General features: G+C 38.7%; 1 protein-coding gene across 1 annotated transcript; it reads left to right on the top strand.

Moving 5' to 3' along the window:
- Positions 1 to 615: 615 nt before the first annotated feature.
- LOC309440685 (protein zyg-11 homolog B) lies at positions 616 to 22,039 on the top strand. The gene is made up of 14 exons (XM_082054643.1): positions 616 to 749; positions 6,625 to 6,790; positions 9,109 to 9,863; positions 12,489 to 12,629; positions 13,833 to 14,009; positions 14,174 to 14,238; positions 14,853 to 14,952; positions 15,034 to 15,084; positions 15,723 to 15,884; positions 15,992 to 16,039; positions 16,647 to 16,844; positions 16,938 to 16,990; positions 17,594 to 17,691; positions 20,037 to 22,039. Exons 1-14 carry the CDS (start codon positions 747 to 749, stop codon positions 20,225 to 20,227), a joined length of 2,208 nt encoding a protein of 735 aa, XP_081910769.1. The 5' UTR covers positions 616 to 746; the 3' UTR covers positions 20,228 to 22,039.
- Positions 22,040 to 22,603: the final 564 nt, after the last annotated feature.

The following is a 22,603-nucleotide window of genomic DNA, read 5'->3' as shown; positions in this document are numbered from 1 at the left end:
AACCTAACCTATCTCTAGCACTAAACCATGTCCCTAAGAACCTTGTCTAAACACCTTTTAAACCCCTCCAAGGATGGCGACTCCACCACTGCCCTGGGCAGCCTGTTCCAATGCCTGACAACCCTTTCCTTGAATAATTTTTTCCTAGTGCCCAATCTAAACTTCCCTTGGCACGACTTGAGGCCATTTCTTCTCATCCTATCACTTGCTACTTGTGAGACGAGACCAACACCCTCCATGCTACAACCTCCTTTCAGGTAGTTGTACACAGCGATAAGGTCTCCCCTCAGCCTCCTTCTCTCCAGGCTGAACCCCCCGGTTCCCTCAGCCGCTCCTCATCACACTTGTGCTCCAGACCCCTCACCAGCTTTGTCACCTCTTCCGCACTCTCTAAGTACCTCAATGTTCTTATGGTGAGGGGCCCAAAACTGAAAGCAGTCCGAGGCGGTGTCCCCCAGGCTGTAACACGCGAGGCCGATGCTCTGTGCCGTGTAACCGCCTCTTCTCCCGGCACTTTCCCTCCTCACACCTGATTTCAGGGTTCCCGCTCCCTCCGGCAGCGCGTTCCTGGCGCGGCCCCTTTAAAGGAGGCGGGCTCGACGGCCGGCTGAGGCTGATTAACTTCCAGGTCGAGGTGATAAAAAAAACCACACAAACGGAGAGAAGGCGAGGAAAAAAAAAAAAGGGGGGAGCCAAACTCCGGGACCCGGCTCGCTGGGCGCTCGCCTCCGGCACCCAGCGCCGCGATGGTGAGTGAGCGACGCGGGCAGCGCCGGGCCGAGGAGCTGCTGAGGGGAGTGGGTTGAGGGGGTCGCTGTCGCACCTCTGGGGCTGGACAGGCTGGTCCCCCTGCCCCAGGGTGACGGAGCCCGGCGGACGGGGCTGAGGTGAAGCGGCGCCGCAGCCCTGGGGAAGGGGCCGTGATGGCGGCGGCGCCAGCCCCGCTCTGTCAGGCGGGGCGGCCGCCGCGCGCCCGGGCAGGTGGGGCCGTTGGCCGGAGCGGCGCCTCCCCCGCCACCGCTGAGGGCAGAGCCGGGAGCGACCCGGCGGGGCCGCGGCGGCTCCATCCCCTCATGCAAGTACCCCTGGGACGCTGTTGTGTAACCGCCGCGGCTGCCGCCCTACCCGTTATATAAAAGGGCGATCGAGACCCGGTGGAGGGGAGGTTCGAGGCCGGCGCGGTGCGGAGGGGCAGCGGCGGTGCCGCCCGGCATCACAGCGCTGTGCGGGGCACGGCCGGCCCGGCCTCGCTGCCCGGCTCCTCTCACAGCACCTTGCGGGGCCGAGGGGAGCGGCTGCAGCCGAATCCTCGCCACACGGGAGCGGGGGCAGCCCGGCGGGATCAGTCCCTCAGCCGGCGGCGTGAAGGGCAGAGCAGGACAGGGCCGGGCAGCCGCCTCTGCCTCCCCCGGCCCGGGTGCAGCCCGGCCCGCCGACAGCAGTGCTCTCCCTGGCCTCCGTGTCACCCCCAGCGCGGGCTGCGGTGTGCCCGGTGCGCGGCCCTGTGCTCTGTCGTGTGCGGCTGTGTGCTCTCACAGTTGTGACGGGCAGGCCTGAGCAGAACGTATGGGTGCCGCTCTGATTGCCCCTCTCTTGGAGAAATGAGTGTGCATATTTGCCTTTAAAGGGCTAGCAGGAGCTCCGTGGGTTATCTAGTCTCATCGCTTGTTAATAAAAGCATGATTTCATTTAATCCCCTAATAAAGTTGTTGATCTTCATTTCAAAAGTAGAGATCTTCTGCATCTGCTGTTCTGTTCAGTAGACTAGGGTAGAATGTCGTTGTTTGATACCAGTTTTGGAGCTGTGTACAGACATCTGAATTTATGGCAAAATTCTAATTAATGACATTTCTATGTACCTTTGTTGCTGTGCTGGCACTGTGTCTCGCCTTAATAGTTTTTTTTCCTCTCTATGGTTTTTATTCGCTGTGCAATATTCATAGGTGGCATTCATGTATTTCACCTTTTGATCTGCATGGCTAAGAAAAGCTGGGTTTGTTTCATACTCCCAACATGACTTTTTTCCCCTATAGCATTCTACATTCTGTTAGCTGTTTTGTTCAAACTGAAATGGTGCGTATATCTCTTAACATAAATAGCCCCATAATAACTCCAAGTGTCCTGAAAATTATATAATTCTTCCTTATTTTTGCTTGGTGCTTCTCCTCATACCTTCTTTGGCTGCTTCACACTGTTTCCTTGTGGTTAAACAAGCCATTCAGGTTCTTCTCTCCAGTCACTTCTAATTGATGAACTCATATCTGATGTTATTGATGTTAATCTTGAAATACATGGCCTTTCTATGTAGTTTTGATGTGGCACTGTTTAACTTTAGACCTCTAGTGACCTCTGCTAACTTTGTACCACTAGCAACTTAAATCAGGATGTTCCCAGTTGTTGTGCCAGAGTAGTTAATATTAAATTTGAGTTTTGAGCATAATCCTTCATTGACTCTGGACTACATCTCTTTCTTTCCATTTAATTTAGGTAGAAAAATCATAAATAATTGTTTATTTTTTACTGCCTTTCGTTAATTAGCACTCTGAAGGATATTGGTAACTGTTACTTGAGTTGCGATTTCTTGAGCATTTTAAGAATGTTCACTTCAAAAAAGTAAGAAAACTTTTGGGGCTGTGGAGAGGTGGAAAACAGTGAGAAACACACACAGTGTGCCCAAGACAAAAGATTAACTCTCTAACTTACCTCCGATTTGCCTGCTAACTTTTTGAGATAAATAACTGCCACAATTTGAAATGTCCCTTATCCTGTACCCCATCTCCTTCTTTGAGACTTGGGAGAGAAAAGGTAACATGGTCCTGGCATACACAGAGCTTACACATCTGGGTTTTGTCATACTGAGTTTGCAATTTGGTGTAAAAATTGAGGAGTATATCATAGAAATGATTCTGTTGGAACTGAAATTGGTATTTGTCTTAGAATCATAGAATTTCTCAAGTTGGAAGGGACCCATAAGGATCATCAGGTCAAACTCCTTCCAGTGTTTTATAGTGGTTTATTGAGGAGGAAAAAAAAATAAAATATTTTCTATGGAAAAAATAATATTTTTAATGAGCATCAGACACAAAGTCAGAAGGAACCAAATCTTTCAGGCTGGAGATGGTAGGATCTCAATACCTGTAGTGAAAAAGGCCCACACAGCAGTGAAAATTACTTTTTGTGCGAAGGTACTTTGCAATTACTGATGGAAAACACTAGTTAAACCTGTCTCTTTTTCAGTTGTTGTATAAGCAGGTGGTTGTGTGGTGAAGCTTCCCCAAAGGAACAGGGTTTTTGTTTTATACTTGTGCTTAGCTGGTTAATCTAGGCGTAATGTTGGGTTTAAGTAACTTATTCCAGCTACCTTACGATGTGCCCTTAAGCTCTTTTTTTTTTTTTTTCCAACTGCATTTTGAAATATAAGGTAAACATATGCTAACGATATTTAAAGTTTATTCAAGGAGTTTTTAGAGGAAAACGTGGAGGATAGCGTTCTTTGTGAGAACCTTTCCAAGTGCACTCATGTCTGAGCTATGAGCTGAACTGGGGAACGTAGCACTGGAGCTGGTGTTGCGTTTCAGTCTGCTGGTGTATTGGATTACTGTTAGATGGCAGTAGCCATGCAGCTTCCTTCCCCCTTAGCTCCCCAGGCACTTCGGTTTGTTTGCCTTGATTGTATTAAGCACTGATAAAGTTATATTTTCTTTTTAAATAATTGAAATATGCCTTAAAGTCCATCTAAATAAGATCATTCTACTTTTTTCACTCTTCCATAAGCTAGTTGATTTTAGATGTGTCACATTACTCTTAGTAGTATGTGCGTTAGCTAATGGAGACACCCAGACTTGTGTCATGTAATGCATAATTTAATGTTTTAGGGAATTTGTCTATTTTCTGGCCACTGAATTCATTTGATAGAATGAAAGAAACTCTGAGGTTACATGGAAGTATGAAAGTTAAGATGGCTATGAAAATGTCAAATGTACATAATGAAAGTTCTAGTCAAAATTGCTGAATGATCTTTATTAAATTTAAACAAAAAAAAATTTCCTATGTTGTGATTCACACACATTTACAGGGTTTCATTAGAGTATGAGAACCACAAAGTGAAATGACCTGAAAACAGATGCCAGGTTTGTTTCAAAAGCATAGCTAGAGAAAGAAACCACTTAAATCTGAACCTTGGAAGAGCTTAAATACAACTAAACACTTCTATTATGAGGTCTTTAATGGGGCAATATTCTCGTTAAGTCAAGAGAAGTTGAGAAGCAGAATGCCAGGGCTCACATAAAAGGTTTACAGGCTGTGTTCAAGCTGTTCTGTTTCAGTAGCAGACAGTCTAGGAAATGGGTTTTATGATCCTTGTTAAGAGACTTTATTAGATACAGATAAAAATGTTTCTCCTATCTGCCCAGGTTAGCTCAGGAGCCCTTGTTAGGTGTGTTTTGTTAGATTTTTTTGCAGCAAGTTGAAGAAATATTACAGATGTCTCCTATAACTGGTGTATGTGGAGTTAATAAAAATGATACTGTGTTGTTTGCAAGTGTAATCTATTGCTGCTTGTGGATTTTCTTCCTTTATTGTATTGAGGTGTCCCTGTGTGGACTTCCAAAGTGATTGGAATATATTGGTTTAATTTTTGTATAAAACAATTATAGACTGGCCAGTTGGAGGTATTGGTTGAAAAAAACAGTTTTCTGAATCAATCTGCAGAGCTAAAAATTGTCATTGGAGGTTGCTCACTGATATATAAAAGTGTTCTAGCTTTTCTGGGAGAAATTATGGAATGGTGCCAGAAGAAATGAGGAGAGCCAGTATGCTGCTTTTGTCATATTTAAACATCGAATTAGAAGCACAAGATGTAATGGGAGATGAGGATGTCTTTGCTTCAGTGGGAATAATTTTCATGCGCCTTTGAGTAAGGATTCTGATTTTAATTTAATCAGCAGCTGTCACATCAGTTCTGTGTGTGTGTATTAATTTCAGGTTGAAAAGAAAATTTTCCCCCTTCCTTCAAATAAATGTACTATTTTTAAATAATTAGTTGTTTTTTCTCTTTAGAACTATTTTGTGCATTGTTGTATGTTATAAAGAAACAAAAGATGTTAACAGTTCCAAATTCTGTCCTTCGTTTTCATATCAGTTTAAGATTGGAGGCAGCCAAAATTCCTGTTTTCTGGTAATGTGAGCAAGTCACATCACAAAATAACTCCAGTTTCCTCAACAATAAAATACAGTAACCAAGCTTTAAACAAAATAAATTAAGCACTCAGCAAAACTGGTTCAAAGGAGTTGAAAGCTGCATGTCAAAAACTGCAGAAAGAGCTGGTATTTGAATAATTTGGAGTTTCTGGTTCCCAAATATGTAGTTAAGTCTTCAGGAGCTATTAACTGCAGTCTTCCATTGTTGTCAATACTTGATTCGTTGAAGATAAGCTCCATTCCATCTTTGCCCTGACGTGGTACCTCCAAGTCTTCAAATATATGTACCTTATTTTAGAAGACTTATTTCTGTCATTTTCTTGATATTTCTTCTATATAATCTTTTATATATTTCTGTACTTCTGTTATGAGCATAGTAGGCAGAGGAAGCAACAGAAAAGAAGTTAAATGAGCTAGGAAAGACATATGAATTATCCAGAACTTTCAGTTTAAAAGGCAAGCTGCAGTTTTTCTTACAGATGAAATCTGGCAAGGGTTGGTGCTGTTATTTTCAAAATTGTCTGGAGGAGTAAGTACCAGTCACTCGGCTGCCTTTTGTGTAGTGCTGGGGATGATTCACAGTGCTGCGAGTCATTCTTTATGTTGATTAATCTGTGTGACTGAAAACAGTGGGCTTTTATTAGACATAGAATAAAAAAACATTGGAGATTCTCATGTATCAATGTACAATCTCAACCTCTGAAGAAAAAGTTCCAAGTTGATATTCTGCTTTGTCCTTGGCACCCAGGGTTCTACTATAGGTGATTTCCAGGTGCTTAGTGTAAAAAGGAGAAAATAAGTATCCCTAATCAGAAGGAATACTGTTACTTTAGAAGGAATAGTTGTTACTTTAATTCTGAATTTTGTGCAGCAATATAATAGTTCTTTTTGAGTTTCCTTTTTCTGATCTGAAGCACTAGTTGCCCTTTTCAGTATCAAAATTGCTCCGAACAATGTATGAAATGTATCTACATTTATCATGTAGATCGGTAGTAGACTTCAAATGTGGATTGACCTCAATCAAATGTTAAAATAGTTTCAATTAAGAAGTAAAATTTGATTTAAATCTTCATTTGGTCTGTCTTGATTGATTGATTAATTCCCAGTAGAGTTCATAAATTCAAATAAACCTGTCAACAATTCCTTTTCTTTCTCTGTGGACACAAGCCCAGCAGCCCAGGCTGGATGTGGTTCTGGAGGAGCCCGACCATCAGTTTGGCCAGTTTGTTATTGTGTGACCTGACTTAGACCTTTCCGTGGCTCTAAGGGGGACGTCTCCTTTTGTAGTATTTTCCTGATCCGATGAGAATTAGAGTAACAAAAAAAAAGATTTGCCTAAACCTGACACTATAGAGAAATAAAAGATTCACAGACAGAATGGTTTGACTAAATCTCCTTTTTTTCATTGTGTTTTGCATATGACAGGAGGAAGCTTCTCCTTATTCTTTACTTGATATCTGTTTGAATTTCCTGACTGCCAACCTAGAGAAGTTTTGCACAGAAAGGCAGGATGGAACACTGTGCCTGCAGGAGCCAGGAATGTTTCCTCAAGAAGTGGCTGATCGATTGCTGCAGACAATGGCTTTTCATGGTAAGAACAATTATTTGTGGGTCATCAGTGACAATATTTTACTGGAATGTGACACTGCAGTTCTGGTGTATTTTCTAGTAGATTATGCTGTTGCAGCTGTTAATACTGTTCCTTAATCTCTTCATAGCGAATTTCTGTTATTTTGGGTTTTTTTCCCCACAGTTTCAGCTGAATGTTCCGTTGCCATATAGATAGTTCTAAATAGAAAGGCCTTTGCCTTGGGTTTGTAATTTTAATTTAATATTCTTTAATAGATCTTATTTCAATTGCTTTAAAAAAAGATTTGATTTATCACTTCTAGCAGCACTCAAATATTTCAATATATCTCAAAGAGCAATTAATTGAATTTTCTTTACTATGTGTCCTTGTGATTAAGCTAGGAAATAATCTTATGATTTTCATTAAAAGAGTTTTGGCACTTTTGTTGAAGTGGAATTATTTTCTCAATAGCAGGCAGTTCCAAGAGTAGAATAAACATCTAAAAGCGCATTGTGCTGTTCTTACATATTAGGTACTGGCCTATCACGTTCTCTGTCAGCACATCTTTGAGGAGGGGTGTCCCTCTCCTTTCCTTGCTTTAAGCATGAGGAAGGAAAATGTTGTGTCAAAAAAAGTTTGTGTGAAAAGAGCAAATGTATAGAGTACCCTAGAGAAGAGGCAGGAGACCCGTTTCTGGAGATCCTGGGAACTTTTACTTCGACACAAGATGTTACACTAGAAAAATTACTTTAAACAGACCAAGCACCGTCTGCTGTAGGTGCAGATTTGATTGAGTCTTATTGTGCAAATACTGGTGTTCTTACTTTCTCAAGTTGTTCTAATCAAGTATCACAGAAAGGATGGTCCTAAGAAAAAAAAAAAAAAAGACAGCAAACCAAAAAGCCTCTTAATCTTCAACATACATTACTTTCTGATAAGTAATTATGGTAGTCCTGAGAAATCGGATTCAAGGAAACTGAATTACCAGAAACTTATTAGCAGTGCTAATAGTCAGGAAGGCTGTTCCAGACACCAAAACGTCACAGTGCCAGGGTGCAGGATGTCAAAGTGCGCAGCAGGTAAACAGGGTGTGGGTGAGTTAGGCCAGTGAGAATGCCAACCTTGATCCTTAAATGAAAATGTTAGCAAAAATTAAGAAGTAATTTGGTAAAGCATTACTAAGTTATGATTTACCACATTTAGTTTTTTTTTTTGCTGGTTACCAATTGTCTCACCCCGTATTTTTGCTTTCTCTGCAGAAGAGGAGTGTGACTTAGTCGCAGAGGCAATTACTAGCTCATTACTTAAATCCAAACTGTATTGGCAATGGCATTTTAATGCAAATATATTGCATTTTCTGTGTTCAGTATGCTTGAAGATAAATAAAACCAGGGAGTGTTGACATTTGTAACCCTCTAGAGTGAAACTGGAAGGACATGTTCTACTGCTTTTGTGTGCATGCTTGTGCAACCATACCCTTCTCATATGGCTTTCTATAAAGGAGCAATTCTTCTGTTGATACGATGCAATAAGAAGTCCTGAAGTCAATACGTTTTGCGTAATCCTGTGCATGGAACCAAACACATTATTTGGGTTTGAATGTTGCCAATATGCTGCAAGAGAAGACTGCTTTTGCAGTAGTCTTGCTAAAGAGCAAAAAGATAAAAATCTCAAAGAAGGTTATTGCAGTTCCTTTTATTCATAGCTATCTTTCTCTCCTTCCCACCCTTTCCTTGTCCTCCCCTTTCTTCTCATTGAATCACTTTTTAGGTTTTTCTCACATTCAGCTTGTTTCTCAGCAACACTCCTACCTTCTTCATGGGAGACAGAGGAACTTAGTTTAATGTATTGATCATACTTATGAATTCAGTCAAATGCTAAATTATTCAATTGAGTTAAAGCAAGATGAGAACTGGTCATTGAGTGCTAGTATTATCTGAGGTTAAGAGAACTGTGACCAGTCAAGAATAGCTTTCAGAAATGTTTAAATTCTGTTTTTAGAACACTTCTAGCTAGTTCAGTGAGAAAATCCAGAAAAGGCAGGCAGCAGTCTGAATGTTTTTGAATAATATCCACATCTTATTTATTGCATGTTCCATGTTCTAAACTGGACAGATAATGTGTATATACTATGTCTTAATGTATCTGTCCTATGTACCTGACGCTTTCCAAAAGTGAGATTGTAATCTTAAAAGCGGAATGTCAAATTTAGAATTTTGGGATCATGGCATAATGATCCAAGATAAACTACTGTGCAATTAATTTTGTTAATACTTTCTGCCCTTTAGGTTCTTAAAATCAAAGTGGTGTTCTATAACACTAATGCTGTTTTCCAACAGGGCTTCTGAATGATGGAACTGTGGGCATCTTTCGAGGTAACCAGATGCGTTTGAAACGAGCTTGTATCCGGAAAGCGAAAATCTCTGCTGTGGCTTTCCGGAAAGCGTTCTGCCATCACAAGCTGGTAGAACTTGATGCTACTGGGGTAAATGCCGATATAACAATCACAGACATTATAAGTGGACTCGGCAGCAATAAATGGATCCAACAAAATCTGCAATGCCTTGTGCTGAACTCACTGACTCTTTCTTTGGAAGACCCATACGAGAGGTGCTTCAGTCAGTTGTCTGGGCTTCGTGCGTTGAGTATTACCAATGTTCTGTTCTACAACGAGGACTTGGCAGATGTTGCTTCACTTCCTAGGCTAGAAAGTCTGGATATATCGAACACCTCTGTCACTGACATAACGGCACTCCTCACCTGCAAAGAGCGACTCAAGTCTTTGACCATGCACCACCTGAAATGCTTGAAAATGACCACAACCCAGATTCTGGATGTTATAAGAGAACTAAAATACCTGAATCACCTTGATATTTCAGATGACAAACAGTTCACATCAGACATAGCACTTCGTTTACTGGAACAGAAAGACATCTTGCCTAACCTTGTGTCTTTGGACATTTCTGGAAGAAAACATGTTACTGACAAAGCTGTAGAAGCGTTTATTCAGCAACGGCCCACAATGCAGTTTGTAGGACTGCTAGCTACGGATGCTGGCTACTCAGAATTCCTAACGGGAGAAGGAAACTTAAAGGTTAAGTGGGGGAATTAGTTTTACTGAAAAATTACAATGTGTGGAAAAAAGTAGAACTAATAATTTCTAACAAATGTATATGGGTGTTTCAGAAGGAGGCTGTATGTTCTTTTTTTTTTTATCTGTTTATTGTAATTACTGACTTCATGTTAAATTCCTACTTAATCCTTGCACAGAAACTGCTAAATTTACATAATACTGTTGTAAGAAGCATCTGTTTTTTGTGCGTTTTCAGTGAGCCTTGGGTCCTGATTTAACATATCAGTTTTAAGAGAGCTGAACTTTCTCTAGTCTGAAGTCATTTACTGGAATAATATTGTGTGGATTCCAGCACAGTGGCTAGTGTAAGGCAGCAATATGTAAGAGGTGGAGGTACAATTTGCATAAGCTTTGAGCAGTTAATGATTAACACGGCAGATACAATAAAACTTAGTAACTGAGCTGCTGTTTCACTCCATCACCACTTCTGTTTCTTACTACAATATTTCTGCCCACCTTGAAAGGCCATTGGGTGATGAACATGTAAGAAGCAATTACTTAGGATGAAAAACTTCCTCTTGAATAAATCTTAAATTACTTAGCTCCTTAGGATGAGATGATATTTGTAGAAGTGCTTTTATTTATCTTTTAGTGCCAGGCAACAAGATGTTGTTCTCTGTTGTGTAGAATATGTATGCACTTACTGGAGAATGAGCCTCTCCTGTCCCTGCTATGAAGGGGTCAGAATTAAAGAAGAAAAAGAGGTGTTTTAGACATGTCAGTGGTATATAATTTTTGCCTCTTTGAGGTTTTTTTTTTTCCCTACTGTGCCATGAGGATCATGGAAACTGCAGAGAGAATGAGAAAGGGTTTGCATAATATGTCCGTAGTTTAGTCTGTCTCCTATGCAAGCTGAATTTTGCACTTCAGTTTTAAAATTCAGAATGCTCGTGTTATAGGCAGGTGAGGTAACACAGCTACAGAATTTTTTATATATTTATTTATTTATTTATTTATTTTAAAAATTTATTTTATTTTTTCCTGGAACTTTTGACAGTTGTTGGTGGCCAAGTCTCTTGAGAACTTGGTTGTCGCAGCTGATAGCTATGTATATGAATGTTGAAACATGTTATTGGAGAAATCAAGTTCACCTTTGGCATGACTGATAAACAGTGTCAGGAAACTATACCTTCAGTGCAATCCTTGCTATTTAGAATATGTGCTTCATACAAGCGATTGTGCTATGGAAAGACAGGAAGGAAGAAGGTTCTAGTAATGTGAAAATAATTATGAACTTGTCGCAGTGTAGTTAGCAAAAAGCACTTTGCATTTTTTTTTTTTTTAAGGCATAGTTGTCGAGAAGAGACTGTAGGCAGCAATTTGGGTTCTTTGCTTTTTTGTGTGTGTCTGACCTGAAATTCATTAGTGAATATACTGAATTATTCAGCTGCTTAGTCTAGACACTGCTATAGAATAAACAGGACACAGCACTCATGGAGACAGCAGAAGTAAAATATTACTGTCTTTACAGCAGTCCTGTGAAATTTGATTATAGAAAATTCTTGAAAGATTGAACACTAAGTAGGCATTATAGTTGAGAACATGAAGTGGAAATTCTTCGTATAGAGTATAATTGGCTGCAAAACATGTCAGTAAATGTGATTGCCCTGTTCTAATCAGTTGAGAATATACAACAAAATTCAAGATTGAATCAATTATCTCGGGGCTGTAATATATCCCTGATCCAGTGAGTTTCAAAAAAGTTGGCTCCATATAATACAGGATGCACTTCAATCTATGAACATTTGCTTTCCCTTACATGGCGCATTAAGTAGAACAAGTTCTGCATGCTTCCCTAAGAATTTAAAAAAAATAGTAATTGCAGCAATGATTCATTAAATAGTAATACTGAGGAACAAATCATCTACAGTTATACAACTTATAAAGTAGATAAAATATAGTTAAATGGAAAATATAGCAGATTGGGAAGTGGAAAAATTGCAGCTAGTTGCTGATTTAATATTCTGAACTTAAGCACATATAAGTCAACAGGTCATAGCTTCTAATACAGCCTTCGCCTAAGTTAGCTCATTGTCTAGTTTTCACATGTATTTAAAGTCTGGTTTAAAAAATTACTTCTTTTGCAGAGAGCATGAGTTCTTTAAGATGGTGCTGGAAAGCTATTGCTACAGATAGAGCTTATAAGAAACTTGATGTAGTCAAAGAATGGCTTTTTTTTTCTTTGTCAGAGCTAGAACCTAGAGTCAGAAACTTAGAGCCAAAGTACCATCTTCATTAGTTTATCAACTGCATTTGACAGAGCATTCAGTTACAAATGTTTTTAGGTATTTGGTATATCATAAGTGGCTTTTGTAAGTTAAAAAGCATTACTTAGTGTTTTCATACTGTTCTTAAAGACATGACTGAAGCCTAATTTTGGCTTACTATGTGGTTCTTCTTTATGAAGAATGTTTGAAGATTGTGTAGTTCTGGATTAATATGGCCAGATAAAGTCATAATTCCCTTACTGAAGGATTTGGCTAAAAAAAAGGGCACCTTTGAAGCTGCAGCTTTGCACTGTTTAAGAACAATATTTTAAAATAAAATGATGACATCTGGAACTGAAGGTTATTTCTTGGTTTGTAGGTGTCAGGAGAAGCAAATGAAACTCAGATTTCTGAAGCACTGAAGCGTTACAGTGAACGGGCGTTCTTTGTGAGAGAAGCACTCTTTCATTTATTCAGCCTGACGCATGTAATGGAAAAAACAAAGCCTGAAATTTTAAAGGTAAATAATATAGTTTTGATGGTTGTCACACATTGTTCCTTAAACTGAGGCTATCCCCAAAGCTCTGGTACAAAATATTTGATGAGCTTTTACATTTTTAGTTGTGATTTTTTTTTTAAGATTAAGATTGCAATGTTGGATAAAAATTAACTATTTAAATAATAGTGATGTAAAAGATGCTCTTTAGTGTTTTATGTCAGGTAAAATTGATCTGGACTAATGTATAGTAGCTAAATTGAATAGCATCTATTTTTTTTCATGTAATTTTGAGTATGATATGAAGTTTTCTTCAGATAATGAATTCTGTCATGAGAACATATGTACTGGGTCAAATCAAAGGTCTGTCTAGTCTTATTCTTCAGGTACAACAGTGCTTTCTGCTGATTCTTACGAAACTGTAATAATAAGGAAGGCATTTAGTGACATTTCTATCCACTGTCACCTTCCAGTACGATAGCAAGTGAATAAACATAATTGTTAGTGTTCAATATTGGGCTCTAACTTGGAAAATCCTAGAAACTTCCTTAGAAATCCATTCTAGGCATTGGCTTTCCATGTCTAGAGCACCAGAGATGGCTTAATTAATCGGTAGGTCAGATGATTTTTGTTTTTTACTATCGTCTTGGCATTGAGCAAGTGACCTTGATTTTGTTGGCTTCAATATCAAAAAGACTTGGTCAATCAATAATCAACAAGAAAAATATTTTGTTAGATGGTATCACAATCAACATACATAGCCAAAAACATAATTCAGGAAGAAGATGCATAATATATCCTGACCTAGCAGCTCAGGATGTGATCTGAAATGGCTGGTCACCAGACAAGCCACCACATCATTACCATTACCCTGCAGAAACTCCGTCCTACCTCATTAATCTCTGAAAGGGTTTGGTGACTTTTATACCAAAGCAAACCCTGGTTCTTTCCAGCAATCTCTTGCATCCTGTGCAGCCTCTCCTTTGGGAGGCTGCTACAAGCAGTGCAAAAGGACTTGGGGAAGTAGAAGTTGTTGGCTTTGAATCACTGAGCAGAAGGAGATGTTCCCCCTGAGAATTAAAATCACACCAGATGGATTTTTCACTTAAGTAAAAGGGAGGCAGAAATTGGGTGCTGTGAGTCATTGTGGCCCAAAGCAACAGTGGATTTCTCTTGGGGTATGAGCACAAACACGTAACTAACGTGGGCAAAACTCTTACGTTTCAGCTTGTGGTAATTGGAATGAGAAATCACCCCCTAAACTTACCTGTGCAGTTGGCAGCAAGTGCGTGTGTCTTCAACCTGACCAAGCAAGATTTAGCAGCAGGGATGCCTGTGCGACTTCTGGCCGATGTCACTCACTTGCTCCTAAAGGCCATGGAACACTTCCCAAATCATCAGCAGGTAAAAGATGACATTTCTTTATTTTCTGTAGGATTCTCTGTTTTATGGATCTTAAAGTTTTCTCCACATCTCATTATCTCATGGAAGTATGTTTAATGATGCATAGCAAGGAAGTACTGTGAAATATGTATGTCTCTGTAGTAATTCTTCTTCATTTGTCTTAGCTGCAAAAGAATTGCCTGCTTTCACTATGCAGTGACAGAATCCTTCAGGATGTTCCATTTAACAGGCAAGTTTTACGTCAGTTAAAATGAGTTGTAGCATTGCAGAATATGTTTCTTTGTCTGTTCCTTCAGAAGGTTTGTTTCTGTTCTCAGTTTTAATCATTTCACTGTACTGAATCTGTCTGGCCTATATGATTTTTGGTTTATAATTCACAATCAAATATAGGTCTGAAAAAATCCTTTAGTATACAGGTATTTTTTTTGCTACACCTGGATGGGTCTATCACTAACTGTGTGAAAGAGAAGTCAGGATTGTCTGGGGAACTACAGGGTTCTTTTTGCAGAGGTTTTTCTACTTCAGTGTTTTGCCCAAATGCTTTGAAGTATTGGTCTGATGTTCGAGAAGCTTGTGCCAAATTTTTCTTCCTTCTTTGGAAACAATTCCTGTGCACTTTGATATATAATTAGAAGGAAGAAACCCTAAGGAAACAACTCAAAGCTGACTGAGGCTCATACAATACCTGTAATATCATTGTATATTTCTACTTCTTTTTGGTATGAGGGCATACTTCTTAAAGTTTTTCTCTTGCATGCACTTTTACCAGGTGTGTTGTCTTGTGTAATCTTTCTCTTACTAAGACTTAAACTTCTGAAAACTAGATTTATTTTTAATTTCCAGGTTTGAAGCAGCCAAACTTGTTATGCAGTGGCTATGTAATCATGAAGATCAGAACATGCAAAGGATGGCTGTAGCCATAATTTCCATTCTTGCTGCAAAGGTATGAAATTTAAGCGTCTTGATGACAGCATACTATTTCTAAAGTCTAAAAAATTGTTGATATGATTTTGTTTGTTTACAGCTTTCAACAGAGCAAACAGCTCAACTTGGTGCAGAACTCTTCATTGTTAGGGTAAGTCAGATATTTTCCTGACAGTCAAAAATACCATCTTCTCCAGCTATTCATGCTAACAGTGTTCCTAAAGATGGAAAGTAAATGTAAGGAGATACAATTCTAAGAACACATTACCCTGTATTCATTTTAAAGGTCTTTAGAAAAGCTTAGAGAATCTGTTAGAGGTAGTAGCAGAGACAGTAACCACGAGACACATTAGCATAGATGAAAAGAGGCCAAAGTGGAAAAACTTGACACAATTAATACAAAGTAAAAAATCGAGAGACCTCTTGTATAAGACAAAAGGTGCTGAAAAAAAATTAAATTAAAGTACATGGTTGGTGCTGTCAATGTTCACATGGGGTCCAGAGCTTTGTGGATGGCTTTGTGCTGTCTGCAATAGTACTGCACTGTAGTTACAGAGAAAACAAAGTAATTGCTCTGGCAGGCAACTATGTTCAAAGAGAAGGTAAGAAGTTTAATAGCTATTTTATTTTGTATAGTTTGACCCTAAACATTTAGATCTTTACTCTGCGCATAAATGGTAGCTATGCTTTACGCCGATCTGCGTAGAAAGAAGCAGAGGAGGTAACACATGTTTTCATATGCAATTGTAACTGGGATTTTTTTTATTTTTATATATATTATTTTTACAGCAACTTCTACAAATAGTTAAACAGAAAACAAATCAGAATCTTGTAGATACTACACTCAAGTTCACTCTGAGCGCACTTTGGAACCTCACTGATGAATCTCCAACAACGTGTCGGCACTTCATTGAAAATCAAGGGTTAGAACTTTTCATGAGAGTCTTAGAGGTGAGGAGTGCAGTTTCAGTGGTGGATTATCAATGTAGGTTTATAATTAACATTGTTTCAATAATAAGTATCACTGGTTACCTGTAGTTTGTTTCTTTTTTCCACAGTCTTTTCCATCAGAATCATCTATCCAACAGAAAGTTCTTGGACTTCTGGTGAGATTTAAAAAAAAGTCTGAAAAATATACTTTTCAAAATGGATTTTTTGAATTTTTTTACCCCATGTTAATCTGAAAACTTGCCTAATATTTTTACATTCTTATTTAATCTTTATAGTGTGCATTATTTGCTATTGACATTTTTTACTTTTTTACCAATTCTCCAATAGCACTAGTTGTGTTGAAATTGACTGTTACAGAAAACAAAAAGAGCTTTTAAGAAAGGATGGTGAGTGAGGCTTCAGATGAGTCCAAATGCAAAAAGTAGGTTTCAAATCATTGGAATTCAGAATTGTGCACTGCTGAAGTTTACTGAAATTGTGGTTGGGAATGTTAAAACTAGTGTTAAATGTAGTGTAATCTGCATGCTAATGGCCTAAAACTACTTGTGAGAAAACCTTTGAGACAAATTCCTGCATTAGACTGGAAAAATTTTCAAAAGTAAAAGTAGTATTTTGGGCATCTGGTGGTAACCTGGATGTATGGAGATCTCATCCTGGCATTTATGTGTGTTTACTTAAGCAATGTAGTTCAAGCTTATGTTTGTCTTCCTCATGTCGTATTCTTTCTGTTGATATTTTTTTTTCTTTCCCCCTTCCCCCCAGAATAACATAGCTGAAGTTAAAGAACTCCATTCTGAGTTAATGTGGAAGGACTTTATAGACCACATCAGTAAATTATTGCACAGTGTGGAGGTGGAAGTTAGCTACTTCGCAGCAGGGATTATTGCTCACTTGATATCACGAGGAGAGCAGGCCTGGACATTAAGTCGCAGCCAGAGGACATCTCTCCTTGAACAGCTGGTACAGAAATGATGGTGAATTTTATCATACTCTCTTCTATTTTTTTCAATGTTTATATTTAACAATGAGTGTTCTTGGTTCTGTATTTTGCAGCATTCTGCCATTTTGAATTGGCCAACCCCAGAATGTGAGATGGTGGCTTACAGGTAACTATTGTCTGGATTAAGGGTTTGGAAAATAAACTGAACTAGATTTAAAACTTGTTCACAAAGTGGAGTGAGCTGCTAATCAGACGTGGTTTTGTCCAGTGGAAAAATGCCTATCAGTCTAAAATGTAAAACAATATGTTAGTTTTCCCTTTGTGACCAGAGAAGGTTAGACACTCCTGGGGAAACAAAGTGTTTTTCTGCTGCTTTTCTGTTAAAGGTATTTGGCTGCATGCCTAAAAGAGACACAAAGATTAACCTCTAGATTAGCACTATCTGTCCTAGATAAAGAAGCTAGAGGCCAAAAAGTACAATTAGATAATTACTGGCCATTGAGTCCTTCTAATTTCCACTGGTTTTACTCCTCTTGAAGGAGTGGGAGGCATCTAAATGCTACGGTAGAAGCATACCACATATCTACTGTATATGGGTTTTGCTAGGAAATATCTTAAACATTAAAAGGCTTGCCTGCTGTGTCTAAAACTCCAGTTTATCAAGTGTCTCTCCTAGCTAAACCCATAGCTGAATGTGTAGACAACATGTGACCTCTGAAGTCATAATACCCAGTAGTAAAGAGAGCTGCTGTTCCTCTTCTTTTTATAGGTCTTTCAATCCGTTTTTTCCACTACTTGGCTGCTTCATGACACCTGGCGTCCAGTTATGGGCAGTGTGGGCCATGCAGCATGTCTGCAGCAAAAATCGTATGTACTAAGATAATATTACCCTTAAAAACCTTATTTCTTAGCATGTTATTCACTACTGTGAAGTGGGGAAAAATAAGAATTCCTAGGATATTTACTTCTAATCCTCTGGAAAAACTACGCTTAGGCTTTGACTAAATGGGGCAGGAAAAAGGGGTAATAAAAGTTCTTTATATCCTTTTTATTTACTGGAATTTTACTGTTAAATGCACAGTATTAATTAAAAAATGTGGACACGTGTTAAGATTAACTACATTTTTGGCTTGCACAGGTGTTTTTATTCAGAAATATAAATATAAATATTAATAATGGGCAACAAATTTATTTTAAATTAAGAACAATGATTGTAGCCGTTAGCTATGTCTTATGCGAACAGAAGTTTTGAGTAATCCTCAGCTCTGATCACCTTTTTGCAATAACTTGCTGTGACATGAAGGTCAGTTTTTTTAATCTCTTTCTCATCTGTTAAATGAGAACAGCAGTCTCTTGTTTGTAAAATGCTTTCAGAGCATGTGATGAAATGCACAAATGTTGGGATAGGAAGTAATGTGCACATACCTAAATATAAGACTGGACAAACCTTCCTGGCTTTTAACACCTTTTTTCTTTTTTTTTTTTTAATGTAAATTTGTATGACACGAATGTGTGTATTGTCACTAACTTCTACTAGATATAAAGCAGCTTTCCTCTGAAGTATGGAAAGTATTTTCTCTGGCAGTTTTTTAATCTTCTTGACAGCAGCGTATCTGTGCTTGTTTAGCCCTGTCCCATAAATCACTATTTCTACAGTGAAAAAAACAATCTATTTGGGACCAGACAATAACATAGCATAATAATATAGAATTGCACATAAAATACTGTTTTTTCTGCTCTTTATAGAGCTTGTAAATGTAGTGAGACACTGTTTCCCAGGGTACACTGTCCAGAGATCTGTGAGTACTTTTCCCGTGTTAAAGGACTGTTCTGACAAAGTCGATTTACTGGTCAGACTTTGGATAACAGTTTTTGATTAAGACCCTGTGATTTCTTTTTGTGCCTCAGTGCTGTTTACTTAGTATGGTCCTACTTGTTCTATTTATTTTTTGTGTTTATTTTGTGCTGCCCTAACCTCTGAGCTTTCAACATGCCACAGAGGTTTGTATTGACAGTGATTAACCACTCTGCAGAATGGAGAGGCTGGAAATAGTTGGATGGCATACTCCTGATTTGAGATCAGGACGGGATTCCTGAAGTTGAGTTCTGACAGTAGTTGAAGCTTCTGAACAAAACTGTAGAGAAACCATTTCCCTCTGAGGGGAAAGTGTGTTTAATTTTGAAACATGAAGATTTATTTAGGGGGAAAGCTTTTGGTGCTTGGCACCAAGAAGGTGTTTTGTCCTGGAGATGAGATGCATTTTATTTTGACCTTCTCTTTTAGGTGGAAAGTGGTCTGGAATTAATTGGATTATTTTTTTTTTTTTTTCGCTCTTGCTGCTTCTCTGTATCGTATCCAACTTAGCGAGCTAACTTAAATATTAGCAGCACTGCAGTAAACGTGATCCCCAGTGTAATGCTTAATGTCACCATTTAAACAACTTTGGCATTGCTTCACTGAGATGAGCAGTGAAATGGGGCACAGTTGAGGTAATGCTCTGTGGATTGCGTTACAGTCATCCTGACCTTTTTGTAACAACTTCTGAAGCTTGCATGTTACATTAAACGTGCGGCTCTTTATAGCTGGTCCTTGCACATAATAACACTGGAGCCAATGTAGGTACACTTTCAACTTTTTAAAATCGGTGATGGAAGTGGAAAGAAAAGTATCATTTTATCCCTGAAAAGGCATTCATAGGAACTTATAATTAGTTAAAGGCCACCATTGACAGTATTTGGCAAACTGTTTTGGAAGGATCCTAGTTCCTGTGCGTGTACAAATGATGTGGTATATCTGGCATATCTGATACCGGTTTTGGTTATTGTTCTGTACTGAGGTTTTTGCTAAGGGTGATATTTTTACCTGGATACTCAGAGATACAGTACTTCTGAATCCTATTTCTTAAAATTTATATATGTGCGCTTAAAATGGAGGAGGCGGGAGGGGAGAGGGAATGCTGTGCATGTTACAAGGCACTTCCCAGTCAGCTGAGGCAGACATGGAAACAGACCTGATTACAATTGGAGTGCTGTTCAAACATCTCTGTGGTGTTACTTGTTAAAGTACAAGTGAACTTGTGTAGACGGTTTAGGGAGTGTCCTAAGTGCTGCCTCGTCTAGGAGACCAAACTGGGTTTGAATTAGTGTTTACGCTATCTGCTACATTTACTCTAGATAACTTTTTAAATTCCCTTTCTTTGATCTTATTACAGCTGCCAGATATTGCAGCATGTTAATTGAAGAAGGTGGTTTACAGCACTTATACAACATCAAGGAAAACGTCCAGACTGATCCACACGTCCAAAGGATTGCTATTGCCATCCTAGATAGTTTGGAAAAACACATTATGCGTCACGGGAGACCACCGCCATGTAGAAAACCACAACAAAATAAACCAAACTGAAAGTCACAGCTATAGGAGTGTAAAGTATTGTCACTGTAATAATCCTTTCCGATGTGTGTGTAGCTGGAGTAACTTGTAATATAGTGGTCACCATTAAAGTGATTTGCCAATAATTGTGGTACCCAGAACAATGTACGGTAACCTTTGGTGAATGCTAACTTTAATGGCAACCGCATATGCAACTTGTAAAGGGTCACTTGATGCTTGAGTTGGTCACACCCCTAGGATTTCTGCTGGCTACAGAGAGATGGGACTTGTACAGATCAGTATGCACATCTGAAAAAGAGACTTCTAGGAATATCTTATTTGGTGATTTCTGGGACAGAAAATTATATCATCCCTCTGATTGCTGTTGATAATGCTGTTTACCAGTTTGGTGTTTGAATAGAACTGTGTGTGGTTGTGAGATTCAACACTTTTACCAATTACAACAAAAGTACATGCATGCAGGTTACAGTGAGACTTGTAACTAAGGCGACCAAAATGTCTGTCTCATAACCCTTCTAAACACAAATGGGGTCTTAATTTTCCTTTTGCCTGCAAGTGTGTTCTTTTGTTTTCCTTACTGCTAGAAATGCCTTTTTGCATTTCTGCTCTGCTGAGTCCTAAGGTGGGCATCAGCATTGCATCAGGGAAAAGGGAAACCTGCTTAACTAAAGCAATAGAAACAGGATTAAAAGGAGACACAATACTAAAAGGATAAACTAAGCTTGAGATTTTAAACTTGATTGCAAGAAGGGGTTTTTGTTGCTGTTTGACTGCTTTTGATTGCGTGTGGTATCTATCTTTCAATTTTAGAATACAGATAGGGAAAGAGAAGGCTCATCAGAGCAAAATGCTGACTTGTGTTCATCATGAGGGGGATTGCATGTCTCCATAGGAGGCCCAGGATATTTGGTCACCTTATTTATAAGAAACTAATGATAGCTCTGTTTTCTGTAAATATTCTGTCAGTATTGTGCAGTGAGTTGTATTCCAGGTCATCACAGTGCAAAATATCACCCGATGTCCTATGTAAGCCCTGTGTCAATTGCATTGTTTTGTGGAGTGTGAAATTTTACATGAAGATGCTAATTGTAACAACTTCTTTCTTTCTTGGTTACCTATGGGTTTCAAATGATGTGTTGAATGAAATATATTGCACAGCATACAGATGCCTGATAAAATACAAGTGATGGAAGCAAACTCCATGTTGGTTCAAATTTGGTTTTATTTCAAGTGGTTTTGTTTATCTGGTTAGTCTCCATATTTCCATGGCAACTGATTGGTATTCAGAGACTCTTCTGTAACACATTGGTGAGTTTAAAAAGAAAACTCCTGTTTGGTAGCTTACTAGCAGGGGTGGCTTCTTCATGATGACCATATTTTACTATTTTTAACTCCTTCCCTCTTCCACCTCCCATCCTTCAAGTAAAAACATCACCTCTAATCTTCAATAATCTAGTTATTGTGTATTTCAGCAACTTCAAAAGGTACTGATCCAGTAATTTAATCAATGTTGTGTAATTGCTTTTTGTATTAAGGTATAATTTGATGAGCATCATTTTCATGTGTGTATCTGGTTATATACGGTTTTCTTGATTTGGAAATAAGTTAAATTGGTTGTAGCTTTGAATTATGAAGGTGGTTTTAAAAGTGAAAAATGGCCTACAAGCCTTTACCCACCAGCCTTCTGAGATGTCTGCTATGGTACTTCTGCTACGAAATTTCTGTTACATGAAATGGAACACAGCTTGTCAAAATTGGTGTTAATAAAATGAGTAGAAATCAATTGCTGCAAGATTTTAAAATAAAGATGACAATTCTCCTTTACAGTACTGGCTTTTCATAATACCAGGAGAATGTGCTGAAGCATCTTAACTAAAACTGGAGAAAAAAGTTACTACTCCATGCAGCATAAAATGAATATGATACTGGCATGAGCCAGATGGTGAAGATGTCATTTCATGAAGTTCTGCAGCCAGCACGCACAGAGATTGGAAGTGATTTTCCATACCCTTCTTGTTTTGTTCCCATATGCTTCAGGCAAACAAACTTTTAAGCTGAAAAGTATGAATGTCTACAAGGTATAAATCCACTAAATTTAGTTGCATGTAGCAGTTACTGAAAGATCTGTTCACATTCCTGTGCAGCTTCAGGAGGTCCTGCCAGGGTAGAATAATTCTGGAAGTAACTTTTAAACTCTTGTATTTCACCTGTAGCATGTGTCGTCTTTTTGTGAAGGCTGAAGAGTGTGACCCTGCTTCACCCTTTGCAGATCTTTTCATAGGAGACTCATATGTATAATTTGATAAGATTCTCTCACAGAATTGTTCAGTTAACTTCTGGCACAGGTGAAATTGCACCATGCTGCAAGACTGTCATAGCATGAAGTGA

The sequence above is a fragment of the Streptopelia decaocto genome (genome assembly GCF_964273445.1).
Source record: "Streptopelia decaocto genome assembly, chromosome: 5".
Classification (NCBI taxonomy): domain Eukaryota; kingdom Metazoa; phylum Chordata; class Aves; order Columbiformes; family Columbidae; genus Streptopelia; species Streptopelia decaocto.
The sequence above is the reverse complement of the archived record's forward strand: the minus strand, read 5'-3'. Positions and strand labels throughout refer to the sequence as shown.